The 19,271-nt window shown below is 41.5% G+C and overlaps 1 protein-coding gene and 1 long non-coding RNA gene across 2 annotated transcripts; both read right to left on the minus strand.

The window, feature by feature from the left end:
• Positions 1 to 727: 727 nt before the first annotated feature.
• On the minus strand, positions 728 to 9,800 carry LOC137479298 (uncharacterized). The gene is made up of 3 exons (XR_011002147.1): positions 9,474 to 9,800; positions 3,575 to 4,121; positions 728 to 1,282 (listed from the first exon to the last, which is right to left on the minus strand). It is a non-coding gene; the product is annotated as an uncharacterized lncRNA (long non-coding RNA).
• Positions 9,801 to 10,238: 438 nt separating this feature from the next.
• LOC137479297 (pancreatic alpha-amylase) lies at positions 10,239 to 16,320 on the minus strand. Its single transcript, XM_068199676.1, has 10 exons — positions 16,002 to 16,320; positions 15,250 to 15,396; positions 14,858 to 15,055; positions 12,558 to 12,788; positions 11,766 to 11,899; positions 11,558 to 11,680; positions 11,358 to 11,457; positions 11,025 to 11,146; positions 10,790 to 10,915; positions 10,239 to 10,542 (listed from the first exon to the last, which is right to left on the minus strand). The coding sequence occupies exons 1-10, from the start codon at positions 16,170 to 16,172 to the stop codon at positions 10,353 to 10,355; spliced, it is 1,542 nt and encodes a 513-aa protein (XP_068055777.1). The 5' UTR covers positions 16,173 to 16,320; the 3' UTR covers positions 10,239 to 10,352.
• Positions 16,321 to 19,271: the final 2,951 nt, after the last annotated feature.

The following is a 19,271-nucleotide window of genomic DNA, read 5'->3' on the forward strand; positions in this document are numbered from 1 at the left end:
GCAAGACATTTTTCTCTCTCTTAAGAAAAATGTCAAACTGCTTATTTTCTGTTCAAATCAGAATTTCTTATATTCTTGTTATCAATCTTTTGGTGACCCTGAGAAAGTATTACCAAACACACACCACGAGCCAGGGCATTCCATATGTGAAGCAAGGCACTGTAAGTGAGCAATGGCTTCCCTGTGTCTTTGCTCTTTCACATTCATCTTGGAAATATTCTACCTGCTATGAAAGCAGTAGTTTTCAATATTCTGGATTTAAGCTCCTGTAGAAATCTGCCAGTTACTAAACAGATAACTTTGAAAATCTCACCAGTGTGAAACACTGTATAGTGTACATGAACTCATGAACTCCATCTTTTTCTTTCAGGACACAGCTTATGAAGAAGAATTTTCTGATTTGGAGGTAAAGTCCAGGGACACCACATTATTAGGGAGAGAATTTACTGGCAAATAACTTTTCTTGATAATCCAGGGATTCCTGACAAACTTTTCTCATATTCAAGCTTATCAAAGCTGTACATGTTGGTGAAGTATTTTCTTTTAACTTTCCTGATCACTAATCAATATAGATGGGTTGTGGTAGTAATATCCTCAGCCTGGAAAGTCCCAAAGTGAGTAGCCTACTAATGGTAATATCCTAAACACAAAAAATAGGATCTGTATTTATGTATGAGTTTCAGGACGGAGTAATAATACTTACTGACATCCAGGTGTTTCCTTGCTGGAAGATCTGTGCTACATTGTTCCTGGTTTTACTCCTAAGATGAACAGCCTATTCCGAAAATACTATTCTGCCTGGTAAGAAACTTTCCCTCTGTAAAAAAACAGAAAGCAAACATATGAAAATAAATTGATATTTTAACAATCTTTATGTCTTCTGATGGATAAAAGCAAAATAAATCATTCTTTCACTGTAGTGATAACAGAAAATATAGTGTTGTGATGGTTCAGGTTTCAGAACACACTATACATGATGTACTGAACATCCTTTACACCTAGAACCTGACTGAGACAAAAGATGAGAATTAAATTTATCTGTGCATGAATGTAGTGAACATCTGCCAAAATATATCTAGTTATTTTAATTCTCCTGTTCAGCAAAGCTGACCATCTGCTCTGTCATCAGCAAAGATCTTGTTCTGAGAGCTAAATCACAAGATCACCTGTCTTGTATACCTTGTTCTCGTTGCAGAAACAACATTTTAATGGTATCCATCTGTAGGAGTGATGGTGACCTGCAGCAGGCACATATTCATTGAGTCAAAATTAGCAGCTGAAGCTGTAGAAATCAGAATGTCAGTTTAAATGTTTAGGCTCTACCAATGACTAAAAGGCATCAAATTAAGCAGCAAAGGCACTGCTTAAAAGAGTCATTCTGTATAATTGTAATAGAATTTTCAGACACCTTTAAAAGCCAATGACACAGAAATTAAAATATACACACATTTCTTAAGGTGAAACTAAAGTCTGCAATGAAAACCATTGAATTTTTATCTTTATATTTTCTGGTAAACCATAATGCAGAAAGGTCCTATAACTGCATAAATATAAAGTGTAATACATACAACAAATGGACAAAGTAGTTTTTAATATGAGAAACTGAGTTTTTAGTGTTCTGATTTTAATATAATTTCTCAAACTACAGAAGAACATATTCCATTTTATGAGGGAAAGTAACAGGCTGATGTTAGAACCTTTACTTCAGTGCTCAATAGGAGAAAAGTGTTAGAGAACAGGATATTATCAGATCATTTGACTTAGTTAATGGGTTTCTGTATTGCTTGCACAGCCATTACTGGCCTTGCAGAATTTTATTGTCTTAGATTTAACAATAAGAAAGTGAAAGCTTTGTAGGGTTCACAGAATTCACAGAATCACAGAATCACTAGGTTGGAAGAGACCTTCAAGATCATCAAGTCCAACCCATGCCCTAAGACCTCAACTAAACCTTGGCAAAGAGTGCCACATCCAGTCTTTTCTTAAACACATCCATGGATGGTGACTCCAGCACCTCTCTGGGCAGACCATTCCAGAACTTTATCACTTAAAGACTTGTAAAGACTTCAACAAAGTGTTAACTTTCCCAAAGAGGGAAATCTCCCAGAACCAGGGATCTTCGGGGCTGGCTCCCCTGGCTCAGGCTGCCTGAGAAGAGCTGCTCCAGCAAGAAACCACCACGTGTCTGTTCCTGCAGCCCCAGCCAGCTGACCTGGGCCTCCGAACCCTGCCAACACTTACAGTGCTTTGCTACAGTTGCCAAAACTCGAACTTTTTTCTAATTGAGGCTGCATTGTTGATGCTTGGCACTTAGCAAAAGGCACCACTTATGCTTTGTGCTTATTTGCAGTTCAGCAGAAATCTTTTGTCTAGTATTGGAGTGAAGTTGTTTCTGTGTGCTGGGTATAGTACTGTCAGAAAAAATTACATTATTTCATCGTTTCCTATCAATACCAATTAGTGGTTATTTTCCAGAACAGTCCAATTTAGATGAAGCTAAGCTATTAACTTTATTAGTATTTACATTATCCTGATGATCATGATTCAGCTTCTTTAATTAGGCACATCAGTATGTCTATGTAAGAGTGCACTTCTGTAGACTGTCTTTTTAATTTTGTTTTGTTTTGTTTTGTTTTGTTAGAGACTCATTACTGACACATCACTTTGTGATCCCAGAAACATGTAGCAATTGGGCCTTATCTTTGAATTACACATTATTTTTTTGAAATACTTTTTAATTGAAAAATCATAGGATGACATGACATTAAAAAGAAAAGTCAAGTAATGCTTCTCTTCACTACACAGCTTCACAGCAGCTGAGATTTCCCAGGCTCAGCCTGTCTCTCTTAGCCTCCTGTCACTGCAGTTTAACTGCTGGGCTGGGCAAATTGGGGAAAAAGGGCCTCTGATGTTTCATATAAACTTGATGCTTTTTTTCAACCATAGAGAGTGACCTGTTTCAATATGTCAGATGTTCAAATAGATGACATTAGCATACTGTCTCTGAACAATGCACTTTCCTCTGGATAATGGTAAAAAGTGATTCTGAAGGTTGATACTAAGTGTAATTGAATGCATTCAGGGCACAACTGCAAATCTCTTAAAAATGTCATAAACTCTGCAAAGCTACTTCCTTGGTGACAGTTTGTTGAGCATAAAAATGGAATCTGAAGAGCCTAAGCTATTTATTTCAATTCAGTGAGATACTCAGCAAAGCTTACAACTCTGCTATATTCCATACAAATGCAGGTTCTCTTAAACACACAGGTGATGTCATCTATATTATAAATATAGATCCAACACTGCCTTTTTTGTGTATCTCTGTGTATATGCAATATAAACATACAAGTACTTAGAGAAATAACATATTTACTTTGCACAATTTAAATACTTTCAAAATGATACAGCAACAGAATTTGGTTTTATACACTATCTCTGGCTTAGAGCATATTGTTTCTAAAGTAAACAGCAGGATAGTTTAAAATAACAAAATTGTGCCTATGACTTCAATGGCAGCATGGACAGTTTCTCTAAAATCTTTAGATATTTGTTTTAGAAAATTTGTCACACTTACTAACACTTTGTAAACTCCTCAATTTTGCTGATAGAAGCATTTGTGGATTTGTGTAGTATGGCTCTAAGCTAAAAACAGGCAGATGATGTAGAGAGTGTAGAGAATATCTTAAAGAGTATTACATAGCTATGAAGAAAATATTTTTTATATGACAGGGCACAAGGAATTGTGTTTTCTTGATAGTTTGGTTTTTTGAGAGCAGAATGCCTTTTATTTTTCAAGGATAATAGAAAACTGCATGGAGCTGTGGCCTGAAGAGTTGTTGCCAAGGTGCTCTACAGCACTACACTCCTAAAGGTCCAAAGTAATTTTAATTAGTAGCAGCACAAATTATTTTGAACAGCCGAGCAAGTAATTATTTAATTCTGTATGTGACTGCCTTGAAATGAGACACCAAACAGACCGATCAACTCTTCTGCTTTTTTATGAGACTCTTCCACATGAAAAGAGAGAGAAATCATCTGCTCTCTTTTCCTTCTTCCAAATCTGAAGTCACCTCCCACCACAGTAAATATTTTAAGTGGCCGTGTAGAAACAGAATGTATTCCTGCAAAATAGTGAAGGGAGAAGGACAGACATCAGGTTTCCTTTAAAAAAAAAACATAAAGACAAGTTTGAAAAAGAGCAGCCATTTCTGAGAAATAGAAGGAGTAGGAAGAGTTCAGACTGAAGATGCTTTACTGTATAAAGGGTGCTGGGCTTCAGTAAAAAGTTCTCCACTATTCCCTCATTTGTTAGGATAAGGGTGAATTAAAATTCCATCTCACTGCAAAATAATACAAGCATCCTTAAAGATGTTCTAATCTCAGTCAGAACTCAATAAAATCAGATTCAATATTTCAAACACTTTAAGGGAAATATGCATAAGCAAAACAAGTTAACTGTATCTTGTCAGTCTCAGTGCTAATTTTTTTTCCTATAGTGATATCTGTTTGATCTCAATGAAAATTCTGGATGCACAAGAAATGTGAGATTGCACCATTAATTTTACCAGAAATAGAAACCTATTTGATAATTCAGATTGCTAAAAAGTAATTTGCAGAAATTGAGCATAAAGCGATCCATAAATATTTCATTTAATTTCCAGCTAAGGGCCTAAGGGATATTCTGAAAGCATAAGGAATGAAAAAAAACCCAACACATAGATGTAGATGTGTAAGATGTGTGCATATGTGTGTAAGGACACACACTATATATACATACATACATACATATATATATATATATGTATATATACATACATATATATACACACAATTATATGCTTCTTGATTTTACACTAGTCAGACCACTTGTTTCCTAATATTTGCAGGGTAGAAACAAGGTTATTTACACCTGCACTTATTATGGGTTAGCTAACAAATTTTATAAGTTTGTAAGTATCAGATCATTTGAGGCCAAAATTCTACTGAATTGTGTAGGACTAGAAAAATCTTGTTAAGTTTTTTGTGTTTACCTAGATGAAAAAGAGGAAGGGAAAAATGAAAGTGCATTTCATTTTGTGGCAGTTGATTTAATTCTTGTTATTCAACACTACACTGACATGCAGCATACACTTAGTTTCTTGCAGTTGGGAGGAAATATTGTCGGGAGAAAGAAAAGGTGTTTTTTAAGGTGATTAAAGAGCAATGAACTATAATGTGAAAATATAAATTTTATCTTTCTGATAAAAAGAAAGCTACCCATAAAGTCCATTAGGCAGTAGAGTAGCACTTCAAAAGAAGTCACAGATGGATCAACAAAGTCATGTTCAAAGTAGACCAGATAAAACATTTAAGAGGTGTGTTGAGAGGATCATCTTGTAATTATAGTGCAACTGAAATGACCCCAATGGTCTTATCCAACCTTCTGATCTCTTAAGTGTGGGATAAACAGAACATGGCCATTTGAGCGTGAAGATCAAATGAACAGAAAGCCAGCAGTGTCTCTAGAAGATGAGTATTTTTCCAAAGTTAGCAGACATGTAAAAGGGCAATTGTATTTCCTGCATAACAAATAGGAAGATAGTGAATCATGGCTGAATTATGGGATGTTCCCATAGAAAAAACACACAGCCCTCCACAGTGACGTTACATCCCTTCTCCAGTTTCCCAGCTTTCTAAATATGATGTAGACTTATTAAGACAACCTTGTCCACTCTCATATGAGGTGAAAAAATTACTTGGCTGGTTGTACAATGATGTTTTGATACCCACACAGTGCCACAAGGAGCATCAGCAGAGGTAATATGGTTTTCCTCCTGAAGAGCTGTAGAAAGCATTTTCCCACATTCCCAGAATGTAAAAAAATCAGGAAAATGGGTTTTTATTGCAGCTATTTTGGCTTCTGTTTTGGCAGTTTTTACGTTTTTGGCTTTTTTGGTAGAGCTGCCACATTCGCTTCCCTTAGCAAGCAATGGGGTATTTATGTAGAGACCACAACTTAATTTATGATATCAAGGCTGGCAATGAATATGGTAGTTATTATATGTAAAAGATGGCTAACTTTAAACATTTGTAGGAGAGATACTGAAATGTTTTCTAAAGAACAGTAGAAAACTAGATCCAAATCCATTGCTCATATTTTAATGACACATTTCCTTCTTTCTTTGTATCATCTGAGCTGTCTTATCAAGAGATTTTAACATCCCATTCTTCTTACATAGCTTACAAGCCTGATACTAAAATATGGCAATCTATTTGTCAGCACAAGGTCTTTACTTTTATGATAAAGTAAATAGTTTGCTACAGGTTACAGCACCATAAAGTTCTATCATTCATAGCTGTTCTAAGATAAAATTTTTTTCCCAGTTAAAGCATGCATGTCCTATCTACAAGACACAAACATGGTGCTTGTTGAACTGCTAGATTTATTCCTGTTTTTCCCTTTTCAATCTGCAAGTTCTACCCATGAATACAGTTTGTTCCTCTAGACAAGTCATCTAGGACTTTGACTCTTCTCTGTGATCTGTCTTGTTCTAGCTATCATTTTTGTCAGTATTGGTATTCCTTTTAGCTTGCCACCTGATTGCTCTGCCCTGCTTTCTGTCCAACACTGCTCTGACTGTTCTGTCCTGTCCCTGTCACCACTGCACATACCAGCTGTCCTTTGCTAACTTCACTGTCTAGACAAAGGTAGATTCAAGGGGTATTTGAGCAAAGGCAGAAATGTTATTAGACTTTATTGCCTTACTTACCCCATTATTTGTCTTCACAAGGTTCAGAGGAACTTCTCTGAGATGTAATAATACCACTCCATGGAAATCCACATTCACTCCATGCCAGATATCCCAGGGTTGATCTCAGCAGGAAGGTTCTGATATGTTGCTGATCCCAATATGATCTTGCTGCATCTTTACAGTAAAATATTGTCCTGCCATTTTCTACCAGACCACGCAAATTACATATATTTAAATATAATCAAAAGAGTGATTACAAATGCTGAAAAGAAGTAGAGTAAATGAAAAGTGAAGAGAGATTTAGATGTCTGTAAAGGTGTGCAGTTAATTAAGCTAGCTACTTCTCAGCCTTGTTGGCTGGATAATGCAATCTAATTATTAGTTTAGGACCAAGAAATACCAAATATTTGTCATTCTCTGACAAACATTTAGTATTTCTATTTTCAGTTCAGAAGTGCCACAGCACAGCTCACACTTTACTGCTCTCCGACAGCATCTTTCTTAATCCTACACTAAATAATCTGGCTATTTATCCCCACCCTAAGTGCTTTAGTGTGCCAACTGGGTGAAAATCCAAGCACTCACTCTCACTTTGACTCTACTGACTGGAGATAATTCACCACTATCATCTCAAACAGTGTCACTAGCATTCATTCTTAGAACCATTCTGATTTGACATTAAGGCAAAATTAAAATTGCCACAACATGAAAACACTTGCAAAGGAAGTATCTGTATACTGTTCAGAATTGTGCAATGAGACTAATACACTAAAACTATTAAAAACACAGATTGCAGATAAACACACGATCAGCAATTTAAAAGTTAGTGTTGTGTGTTGAGTTTTTCATTTGTTTCCCCTTAAAAGAAAATAACTTCAATAAAATGTTTACAGTCTCCATAAAAGAGACAATAGATTGTTAGTTTCCCTTTACAAAACTCCTTCTTCTCTTAGAAAAGTAACAGTGATTCAGGGAAATAATAAGATGACACAAAGGCATGGAGAGCTGAACAAAAGTTTCTATATTTGCTGTTGCACTTAGCTGAGAAAATAAATTGTCATGAATAATTCAGTAAACAACTTTCTGGTCCAGTCATAGTACACTAGGAGTTCATGGTTTTTCTAATCTCACTGTTTATTTCCACTCATCTGACAAATATACAATTTTAACTGTGTGGATTTAACCCACTAGAAGGATAAATTATCAAATAATACAACATTTCTGTTTGGGTGAATGTGAAAGTGTTTACTGTCTGAATGTGTGTGTCTTTCTCTCTCTCTCTATACATATATACACATCTAACTTAAGTAGGAGCAGTGACTAGTTGTACATACAAGCAACTATTCACTTTGTTTTATTGTACTGCTCTTCCATTAAATTCTGATCACCATTATGCTCCCATTCGGATACAGACCTATGGTGGAGAAAAAAACACAAAATGAAAAACAAAAAGGAGGAAGAGAAAAAGAAAAATAAATAGAAAAAAAAAGAAAAAAATTAACATAATTGTAAATTTACAGTGCATTTTTAGAATTAGATATTATTACACACCTAAATTCATGGTTTGGCCAATGAAAATGAGCACTGTTTCTAAGAGAAAATTAAATATTGCACTCTGCCAAAAAATTCTAAAATTGTACAATTCAGGAGAACTGTTGTGCCATCCTGATGTGCCCCAGCAAATATCTTACCTTAAATATGATAATTTCATAACATAATTTCAATTTTTCTTTGAACACTGGTATAAAAATTTAAGGCCTTAATGTCGGCACTTCACATAGAAGAGTAGCAAGAGAAAGTTTAAAAATAAAGATAAACGTTTCCTAGTACTAACAGTCTTTTGAAAACTTAGAGATCAGCAGTAAGGTTGACTGCAACTCTGGGTTTAGTGAGTTATCTGAAAGATCTGGTGTTGCTGTGGATGACACGATTGCTTTCTTCATCATCTTTGTGCTCAAATTATAATGCAATGTACCAAAATCCTGAAATAAAAGGAACAAAACCCAAGGTCTGAATGCAATTTAGGTCCTTTCAAAGCAGTGGACATTTGGCCCACAAAGTTTTACTTACACCTAAAGAAAGTGTCTCATGATTTTGTTTTCTCCATGTTCTATTTCATGCCACTGTGAAATGCAGAGCTACGTGAACCTACACTAAGCAAAACACTCATTGCGCTCCAACATCCTTGGAAAGTGGATCCACATATGTTCACAGGCACGGACAACCTTCTCCATATCCAGCCTGTTGATTTATGGACACCTCAGATCAGCGTGTGTCATTTCCATCATTTGCCACAAAAGGTGTGGGGCTTGGATGTGCAATTTGATGTGTGAACTGATTATTCCATTTGGGATTGGGCAATGTCTGAGTAATAGAGGATGGAATCCTAGTTTCTGAGGGGTAGAGCTGAATGCAGGGCTTAAGACAGCTCCTATCAATTTCAGAGGGGCCCAAGGACTCCCTGACCTGCCCCTGTGGGCCAATAACCGGTTTGCAAAGGCTACCAACACCCTGCCACGTGAGTCCCCAGATCTTCGGCACCTCTCCACTGGTGCAGGGGCTGAGTGGATGGATCCAGGAGATGCTGGCAACAGCCAGTGAGGGAGACAGATGGGAGGTCCAGTGCTGGGCCAGGGACACTTCCCACACCCAGACTGCCCTGACAGACACTTGGGAGCCCTTGGGCACACCGAGAGCCAATATCCACCACCAACACCACAGAAAGGAAACCTCAAACGGCACCTTGACCTCAAATTGGAGCAACCTCCTTCCATTTTCCCCTCCAGAATGGGATGCAGTCAGCACTTTTGGCCTAGCAGAGATTCTGAATTAAAGCAAGGCCTGCACACTCACTTTTACCGCAGCATTTTCTCACAGCTGACAAGGGATTTGGGAGGGCTGCCAAACGTGTACTGTGTTTGCATATGTCTTTGAGATATTAGAGAATAAGGGTGCCTAACACACCAGAGGCAGGAATTTGTCATGCCTCAGCCAGTGGCACAAGGTGGAAGCAATGCCTGGATACATCGTTTGTTCTCAGGCACCTTCAGCACCTGCACAGGCAGCATTCGCTTGCTGGGGTAAACGATGCAAGAGCTGAGGTTTTGCTTTGTCCAGGCACAAGCTGACTGTGAACCAGGTAACCTGCTGGTTTCACTGATGCCACAGGCTGGAATAACTGATGGGCACAGCCCAGCTTCCTTCAGTGACCCAGACCCCAGGCTTGATTTGTCATAAGGAAGGGACAAACTCTGTACGTAGGCACTGCTCATAGCTGACAGCCCACAAGGTGGCTGCTCTGGGATACAAATGTGTGTGCATGGATCAGCCCTGGAAATACTGCACTTTGGCTTGGCCATTTTAGGTGGCTTGGATTCTTTCTCTCCAGTGTTTTTGTTACATGGGAACTGGAGTGTGGCATTGCCTTAAAACCTACCACTGCATCGCCACTAGTTATGAGGGGATAACGTTACATCTAATTCATTAGGGGAAGAACACTACTCTTCAATTTGAATGCCATTTATTATTCGATAGAGAGTCACTCATGCTCAAAAAGCAGGGAATAACATATCGGGGAAACAGTAATACACAGACCAAACAGAGGAGGATATTTCTCCCGCATTATAACTTGGCATCAACATGAATTGCAATAAATGGATCTTCAGCATCGGTATTAATCTGGAAATTAGCCTTTCCATCACCAGAAACAAACACCTGCTTTCCAGTACATTTGTTGTTCTCCTTTTGTCCAGAAATAACATCACAGTAGGTACCAGAAGGCAGTCCAGTTTGCACATCCACATTCATATTCCTGAGAAAATAAACACAATTTATCCATTGTTTTTAAATCAGGTATGTCAAATGGTGTATAAGATTTCTGAACATGATCTTACTCTATTATTTGAAGGGCATTGTAAAGCAAGAGCTTTCTGATACTACCCATGCTAAACTCCCATTTTAGCTCTCTGGACCCAGCATGCACTCAAAAAGCTCATGTTGGATTGCTGATGAGGGAGGCTATTGCTCTCTCTGGGAAACTATTTCTGCCACTGACTTACCAGTCATCGTTATTGAAGATGATGAAACCTTTATTACCACGGCCAAAAGCCACTTGATTGCTGCCATTGTCCCACCAGTTGGAGAAAGGCTCACCATCCACCACGTTACGGAAGATAACCATGTTCCTGAAAACACAAGCAGTGTCTGCCACTGCACCAGCAACACCTCGAAAACCACATGGAGCAGCAAGCAAAAGCAACTGCTTTTACTTCTTGTTTCTCCCCAGTGCCCTACCTGATTTGACGCCAGCGATGTTCACAAACCCAGTCGTTGCCACAGGTCGTGTCCGCGTTGATTGTGACGGCCTTTGTGGAGCCATCTGCATTACTTGGGGGTCCATACCAGTCATTGACGTCCTGGCATTAAAAAGACAGATTTATATTTTCTGACTGAAAAAGCAGAGAACCCCTCTGGAGAGCAAAGCTAGAGGGAGCATTAAGGTTTCACCAGCTACATCCAGCCTGGGACAGGAAAACCACTTGACAACCCGAAATGCACTGGTCTACTTCTCTGGCCCTGCTCTCGCCCTTAATCCCCATGGATGGATCTTCCACATTAATAGCTCACCTTTCCATTTTCAAAATATCTTGGCCAGCGAAAACTTGACATCACACGTGTGAACCCATATGGATGGGCAAGCATGAAACCGACCGCCATTTTATAGAGCCTGTTTGGTGGACAAACAAGGAATGAGACAGAGGAACCTGCCAGAGAACACACAAACAAGCAAAAGCAAGAAGCATCACCCAGACCAGAGCAATCCTTACCTGGCATCCCAGAAGGTGAGAATAGAAGCTCCACCAGCCCCGTGTCCTCTCTGGTTGTCATGATTATCCACAAAGACCAGAGCTCTGTCGGAAGGCACAAAGCCCCAGCCTTCTCCCCAGTTCCTAAACAAAAACACAGACTTGAAGCGACCCTGTCAATTGGTGTATCCAGTGAATCCTGGAGAAGTTGCAGCACCTTCATCCTTACTTTAAGTAGGCCATCTTTTCTCCATTCCACTTGCGGAGCACTGTCCCCAGTTTGGCACCGTACTTGAATTCTGTCACTCGGCCATTTCCAAAGTACTGACTGCCTGTGATGGGCTCTCCACCCAAGTCAATTACCTGGTACAAGAAAGAAAACCTGCATCCCTTCTTGTCTTACAAAGACCAAAAATGCAATGTACAGAACTTAACACGAGTTCTTGCTTTACATTGAGAAGAAAGTAACTATGTATTTTTGCTGTGTAGATCAACACAAAGTCAGTATAAGGTGTGGGGGACACATGTGAAAACATGACTGATGAAAGGAATGGTAAAGTTGATTGACAATCTGTTGTGGAGGCATTTTTAAGTCTGTACGAAGCTGGGAGCGGGCTGAAGCTTTTCCACCGCAGCTCTCACAGGAAATAAAGCATCCAGCCGCCACGCGGATGGATTTGGACAAATTCCCTGCCTCTTTGTTTCTTCCCTCGTGCCGACGGCAAAGCGCGGCCAACAGCCCACCCCGGAGCGCGGCACCAAAAGCGCCCGGGAACTGCGGCGAGCCCCAGCTCCGACAAAAAGCTGAGACGCCCAAGCCGGGCGCTCAAGACCTGACCGGGGCCGAGAAAACTAACGCGTAGCCGCGCAATACTACCTATGTCTGCAGGGCTGCTCTAAGTAAATTGTGAGCTCCTTCTAGGGTAAGTTAGATGAGGATGTATTGCTGTTCCTCTGAAGGAGGAGGCAAAAGAGATACAAAAGACAAAGGCATGCATAAAGGAGAAAATGTGGAGATTACCTCCTGGTAAATGAAAGGTCTAGTTCCTGCAGAAAACCATTCAGTGTTTAGATTGTGCAGCTTGTCCAGAAATGCTTTTATGTCCCCAGGCCACATGTGCTTGGCAGCATCAATTCGGAATCCTGCTACGCCCATGTCAATGAGATTGTTCATGTACTCCGCAATCTTTGAGCGCACATAGTCCTTCTCCAGGGCCAGATCCAGAAGGCCGCTCAAGCGGCAGTCCCGGACCTGTGCAACAGAAAAGAAAAAAATAAAGATACCTGTGTGTTACACCAAAGGAGGGGTGGAGGTTGGGTGGTGGTTAATGAGGTTGTATTGGATTGGGAATAAAGGAGAGAGTGATATCCAGAGTAAAGGCTTTTGCCTTCACAAGTCACTGTTGCACATGATAAAGCCCTACTGTCCTGGAGACAGCTGAACACCTGCCTTCCAATGGGAAGTGGTGAATAAATTCTTGTTTTACTTTGCTTATGTGTGTGGCTTTCTCTTTACCTATGAAACGGTCTTTAGCTTAATCCATGAGTTTTCTCAGTTTTACTCTTCCAGTTCTCTGCCCCATCCCACTGAAAGTAGGAGGCTGAGTGGTGTTCAGCTGCTGGCTGAGCTAAACCACAAGTCCTCTTTGGTGCCCAATGTGGGACTCAAAGGGTTTGAATTAACAACGGCTATGATTAAGGTGCTAGATGGAATTTACAGCTGGTTTTGCTGCTTGGGTAGTGATTGACAGGCTCCTGTGCTTGCCATGGGGCTCACTGGCCTCACTGTGCATGACAGTCTCGGGCTCATTAGCGGCTGCTTTGTGCTTTGGCTGCAGCTGCAGCCTGTGCTGCTGATCCCCTCGCTCTGGGATGTTCTGATCCCGCCACTGGCGATGGCCTGGGCCGGCACCCGGCCGGGGCAGCGCTGCTGCTCCTGTGCTGCTGGACTGGACACGCTGGAACTCCAGAGTGGACTCGAGCCACAGGGACTGTGACCTGTGCGTGAGTCCAGGTGGGACAGGTACATCTGGAAGTGCCTGTGGCCATGGAAGAGTCCCCACCAGAGCAGGTACATCTGAGGTGCCTGTGGCCATGGAAGAGTCCCCACCAGAGCAGGTACATCTGAGGTGCCTGTGGCCATGGAAGAGTCCCCACCAGAGCAGGTACATCTGAGGTGCCTGTGGCCATGGAAGAGTCCCCACCAGAGCAGGTACATCTGAGGTGCCTGTGGCCGTGGCTGTGTCAGGGCCACAGCAGGGGCGGCCCTGAAGGCCCAAGGCCAGCTCTGTTGGGCCCGAGGCCAGCTCCGTGCTGCAGCAGGTACAGCTTGAGGCACCAGCAGCTGTTCAGGAGACTGGGCTGGAGCACCTCGAAGGTGTGGCCGTGGATAAAGCCGCAGCAGAGCAGGAACACCCTGCAGGGACTGCAGCCAGGAGCGAGGCCAGGTTGGGCAGGTTTGCTTTCTGAGGGGACAGTGGCTGTGGGTGAGGCCGTGCTGGAGCAGATCTGTTTCAGGGGACACTGAGGTCCATGGACAGGGCCGTGCTGGAACAGCTGTCCCTCAGAGCCCCTGTGGCTGTGGTTAAATCCATGCAGCAGCCATGTCCCCCTGAAGAGCCTGCAGCACACAGAAATGGCTGCACTTGGGGCAGGAACAGCCCTGAGAGACCGCAGTCTCTGGGCAAATCCAAGGCAGAGCAGGCGTAAGGGGAGGAGTTCATTGCAACATTAAACATGATGGTCTAGTCCAAAGGAACTGGGAGTGGACATTGTAATGGAAATACCTTTAACTTGTTGTAATCCAGGATTTGAGATATGTCTTAGAGGGATTACCACAGCAGAAGCCACCTGAACCCGTGGAGGACAAGCCCTACATGAGGCAGTGCAAATGCAGAAACATTACAATGCATTGTTGCAAAGTGGCTGAAGGGAGAGCTTGAGAAAGAACTGCTACATATTCCAACTACAAAATCCAGTAAATTGTGCAACTACAGCACCACCTTGCACTGCTGTCATTTTTCCAAGGGGGCTCCTTTTCATGATAACTGAGTTTATAAGGTATAAAAATGAGCTCACAGGCTGAGCTGAGGACACTGGGCGCAAACATCTTCAGGAGCAAACATCTGCACATAGGTTCTTGATTCCTCGGTACTTAGAATATTTTGGCCACACGTACCTATGGTCACTACTTCATTCACTTGTCAAGTGACTAAGCACAGGTTTTGTGAGGCACTACACCGTTTGATTTTACCGCAGAGTTAACAGAACATATCAAAAAAAAAAAAAAAAAGATTTGAAAATTTTTCCAGGGGAAGTTACCTGATACATATCACCATAATTTTCAATTTCTCCACTTCCAGTGTGACATTTGCCATCATTGAAATCCCAGCCGGAATATGGCACAGCTGGAAAATCTTCGCTTCCAGCATTAAAATAGCTTCCACAGGTAGAATGTGTGCCTGAGCCACCTGCAGCCCCACACATATGGTTGACAACAGCATCCACATAGATACGAACCTGGAAAAGCATTATGTGCATTTCAGTATGTTTTGTAGCAAATGTGAAGTAATAGCCAGGGCTTTACCACATCACTGTTGATTATTTTCCCTGTCAGTTTCTTCTCGGTTTACACCTCCTTTGAGGACAGCAGCACCCTCCCTCAGCTGATGCAGCACTTCTTGGCGTACCAGACAGATTTTCAAGGCACTTACTCCAACATTGTTGCATCTGGTCACCATGTCTCTGAATTCCTGTTCATTTCCTGATCGAGAGCAGATCTTGTAGCTAATGGGCTGGTATCGTTCCCACCAGGGTCTGTTCGGGCTAGTAATGACAATATTTTCATTTGGAGGTGAAACCTGCAGATGAAATTATGTACTTTGATAAGAAATCAAATGGTTTGACTTCAACATTTTAAGGGCAAAATCTGCACTCAGGATCTCTGCCCTCAGAGGAAAGTTAGTACCCAACCCATTCTCCCTCCCACAGCAGAAGTTCAGGTCTGTGAGATGTCTGTCTTGTACACTGGCAAGAAAGACATTTTGGGTTGTTCCTGTGAGTTGCCCGGGTCCAGCATGGGCCTGCTTTCCAGGACATGTGCATGGAAGGGCTGAAGCCACAGGAATTATTTTTACCTGTAATGCCAAACCTCACTGCTTCCATAATTCCTTTAGAAGAAGGTGAAGAGCTTTACCTTCTACGTAGCTTTCAAGGGAAGCCTTTCAGCATGGCCCTTTGTAACTGATCTGCTAGACATACACCATCATTCATTCCTATAGGGTCCTGCAGAGTTAGGGTTGCTTCTAAAAGCAGTTACTACCTCCTACTCTTCCTCCCCAGCAGCAAAGTTACTTAGAGATGACTGTCTACAACTCAGGCGTTATTAACCAAATTATTAATTATTAATAACTTATTAATCAAATATTACAATGCCATTTTCCTGTACTCACAGGAAACAACTCACCTGAACACCTCCAAATCCATTCGGAGCTAAGTAGCGTTCACACTCCAGAGCAATATCCTGCCAGCGCCATTCAAAGAGATGCACAATAGAAGTTCTCTTAGGGAAAGTGTTGGGGTTGTACTGCCCCCAGCAAAGCCCTGCCGCTGCGAGGAGGAGGAGAAGGACTTGCATGGTGCCTTCAGTGTAAGGCTGTGGTCTCTTCACTGGCTATTTATGTGCCTGCTAGATGACAACGCTCCTGTAGCAGGTGTCAGAATTCACATGGATCAATGCCATCAGTTATTATTTAGATAGATAGCTCAATATCATTCCTTTGGTTTGTTTTTTCTCCTGAATAACCCAACAGCTGAAGATAAAATACTTTTTCACAATGATTATACGCCATCATAAACTAAGTGGTCCAGGAGCAGTGCACCCAAATCCAGAATTGCATTCTTTCCAAATCACATAAACAAAGATACTTTATCAAAAGTATTCCAAAATGTGGAAAATCAGACAGCTGCAGAAGGTGAACTGGGTAGTGCCACCATCCTTTTGGCCCTGGGAGAGGTAAACTCAAGGCAAGTGACCTGTCTGGTCACTCTGACCACTCTGACAAAAATATGTAACAAGGACATTTCTGGCGAAAGAATGATAACCAAGAAGATTGTGTTACTGAGGGAACAGGGGCAAAGGAGTTCAAGTGGAAAATTTTGTACAGAATTTGAAGACCTATGAATACTGGTAAGCTGATGCAACAAACAGCTTTGCTTGCATAGCATGGTCCGTGTCTCTCAACCCCCGCGAATGCTGTCCCGTGTGAGGAACAAGAATTCACCTATCTGGCCGTCCGGCGGGGATGCCCCCAGAACTGAAGTGCTGCTGAAAGGAAGCAGGAGCCAGCCAGCATCCATCCCTTCAGGTTTTGATGGTGACCTGTGGGGCACATGGGCACTAATATGCCTTCAGAAGAAAAACACGTCTTTGAACTTATGTCTGAACTTTTAAAGAAACACAGAAAATCAGTTGCTTCTCATTCTCCTAAGCTGATTTTACACTGGGCAGCATCACACGTTAAAGGCTAGCATGGCCTTTCCAGTGGAACTGGGGGATGAACGGGGTGATCAGAGGTGATAAGATTGCAGCTGGTTTTGTACCTCTCTGGAGAGCTATTTTAGAAACTCTTGAAGCTAAGGAGGGTGCTGGGAAAGAATCGTCTCCTGGTGCCCCCTCAGCAACAGGCAAGGACTGTGCAGAGGAGCTTTTAACATCCCCCTCTGTCTACGAACGATGAGAGATGGGTCTTTCTTTGCGAGTCACAATCCAATGGAAAGCAAGATGCTGGCACAGCTGATTAAGTTAGATCAGTGGTGTTCGTTGAACAAAAAACCATGGAATTGTGACTACTGGGGAGATGTTCCGGTAGTGTCAGTGCAACTTCCAAATATTACAGTAATTTCTCCATATTGGAGCCACTGTCATTATGGGTTAAACACCCTGAACCTCTTTCCTAAATGAAAGAGACCTTGAGATTAAAAAATTCCTGTAAGCAGTTGCAACAGGAGTACTAAGAAAGAGACCGAAAACCAACCTGGGTATGGATCCACAGATCCTGAGAACAAATCCACAGAACGGATCGATCCTTAATTTGGTGCGCGGTGTTGCTGGCAGTGGTGGGACCCCCTCGGAGCTCCCCCTGCCCACAGTTGGCCCCAAGGCTGGTATTAGCCCCCTGGGCTCAAAACCCCCCGGCTTGTCAGAGCTTTCCCGCCTCCTCCCGCACCCGGGCAGCAGTGCCGACCTGCAGGCCCCCAGTTGGTGCCTGCCGAGAGCCGCCCATCAGCTCCGGTGCATGGCAGGATCATGCCCTGCACGAAGTGCTGAAGCTGTGGCACACTGCTGTCAGATTGCCTGCAGCATGCATTGAAATACATTTGTTAAAATTAACCTTGTCTTTTCAGGGAGCTGTGATTTTTAACAGGATTGTTTATTGGAGAGATGATTCACTGAGAGCCATTAACTAAGTCCTATAACCCTGAATTTTACCTGCAGCAGTTTAATCCCTCCAGCAAACGCATGCTGCTGCTATTTTGGTCACGGAACAGTTGTTTACCTACGTGCTGTTCCTTGATGTTTAACTGTTGTATGACAGATTTCCAGTAACTTTTTTGTAATGATAGAGGTAAAATAACGTTTGTTAAATTTAAGTGATATTAATTTTCAATTCTGTTAGGTTTCAATTTACTACAGTTTAAGTCATGGTAAAATTCAGTTCTGTTGAATTTAAGTGATGTTAAGTTTACCTTCTGTTAATTTGAATTTCTGTTGCACTTAACTTCTGCCAAAATAAGGTTCTGTTAAGTACCATTATGTTAATTTCTGTTAAGATTAATTTTTGTTCAAATTAATTTCTGTCAAGTTTATGTGTTTGGTAAGCATAAACAAAGTTAAATTTAATTTAAATTAAATTAAAGTTAAATTCAATTTAAAGTCTGTTATTTTAAGTTCTGTTAAGTGCTATCAAGATCAATTCAGTTTCAGTAATGTTAACTTCCTCCTGCCTAAACAGCACAGCCCCTGAACCCCTGAACTTTATTTCCACTTCCCACTTATTCCCCCAGCCATTTATTTCCACTTCCCACTTAGACATCATCCTTTTGTTCTCCTATACAAGTCTCTTTGTCAGTGACATGATTGTATTTGATAAGTTTTCATTGATTGTGATCTGTATTGCATGTATCTTATCTGTATCCAACAGATAAGCAGTAATAGTCTTAAAAAGATAATGGCCTTACAGGTGCAAACTGTTTTAACATCAGGGTACACAAACCCTTTACATAAAAAACAAAAAAGGGGGAAATGTGGAAAATCAGACAGCTGCAGAAGGTGAACTGGTTAGTGGCGCCATCCTCTTGGTCCTGGGAGAGATAAACTCAAGGCAAGGACAAAAGTTAAGACATCCTGTCTGGTCACTCTGACTGCTCTGGCAAAAGAATGTAACAAGGACATTGCTGGTGAAAGGATGATAACTGAGAAGACTGTGTCACTAAGGGAACAGGGGCAAAGGATTTCAAGTGGAAAATTTTGTATGGAACTTAAGAGTCCAATAAATACTGGTAAACTGGTGTAATAAATGGTTTTCCTTGCATAGTATGGTCTGTGTCTCTCAATCCCTGCACCAAAACATAACACACAGGCCCTCAAAGGGGGCTCTGGAAGGTAAAAAGATTGGGAGCTGATTGAAAGACGACTGGAAATCTTAACAGCGTTAAGAGAATGAATGAATTTGCC

Source organism: Anomalospiza imberbis, chromosome 9 (genome assembly GCF_031753505.1).
Source record: "Anomalospiza imberbis isolate Cuckoo-Finch-1a 21T00152 chromosome 9, ASM3175350v1, whole genome shotgun sequence".
NCBI lineage: Eukaryota > Metazoa > Chordata > Aves > Passeriformes > Viduidae > Anomalospiza > Anomalospiza imberbis.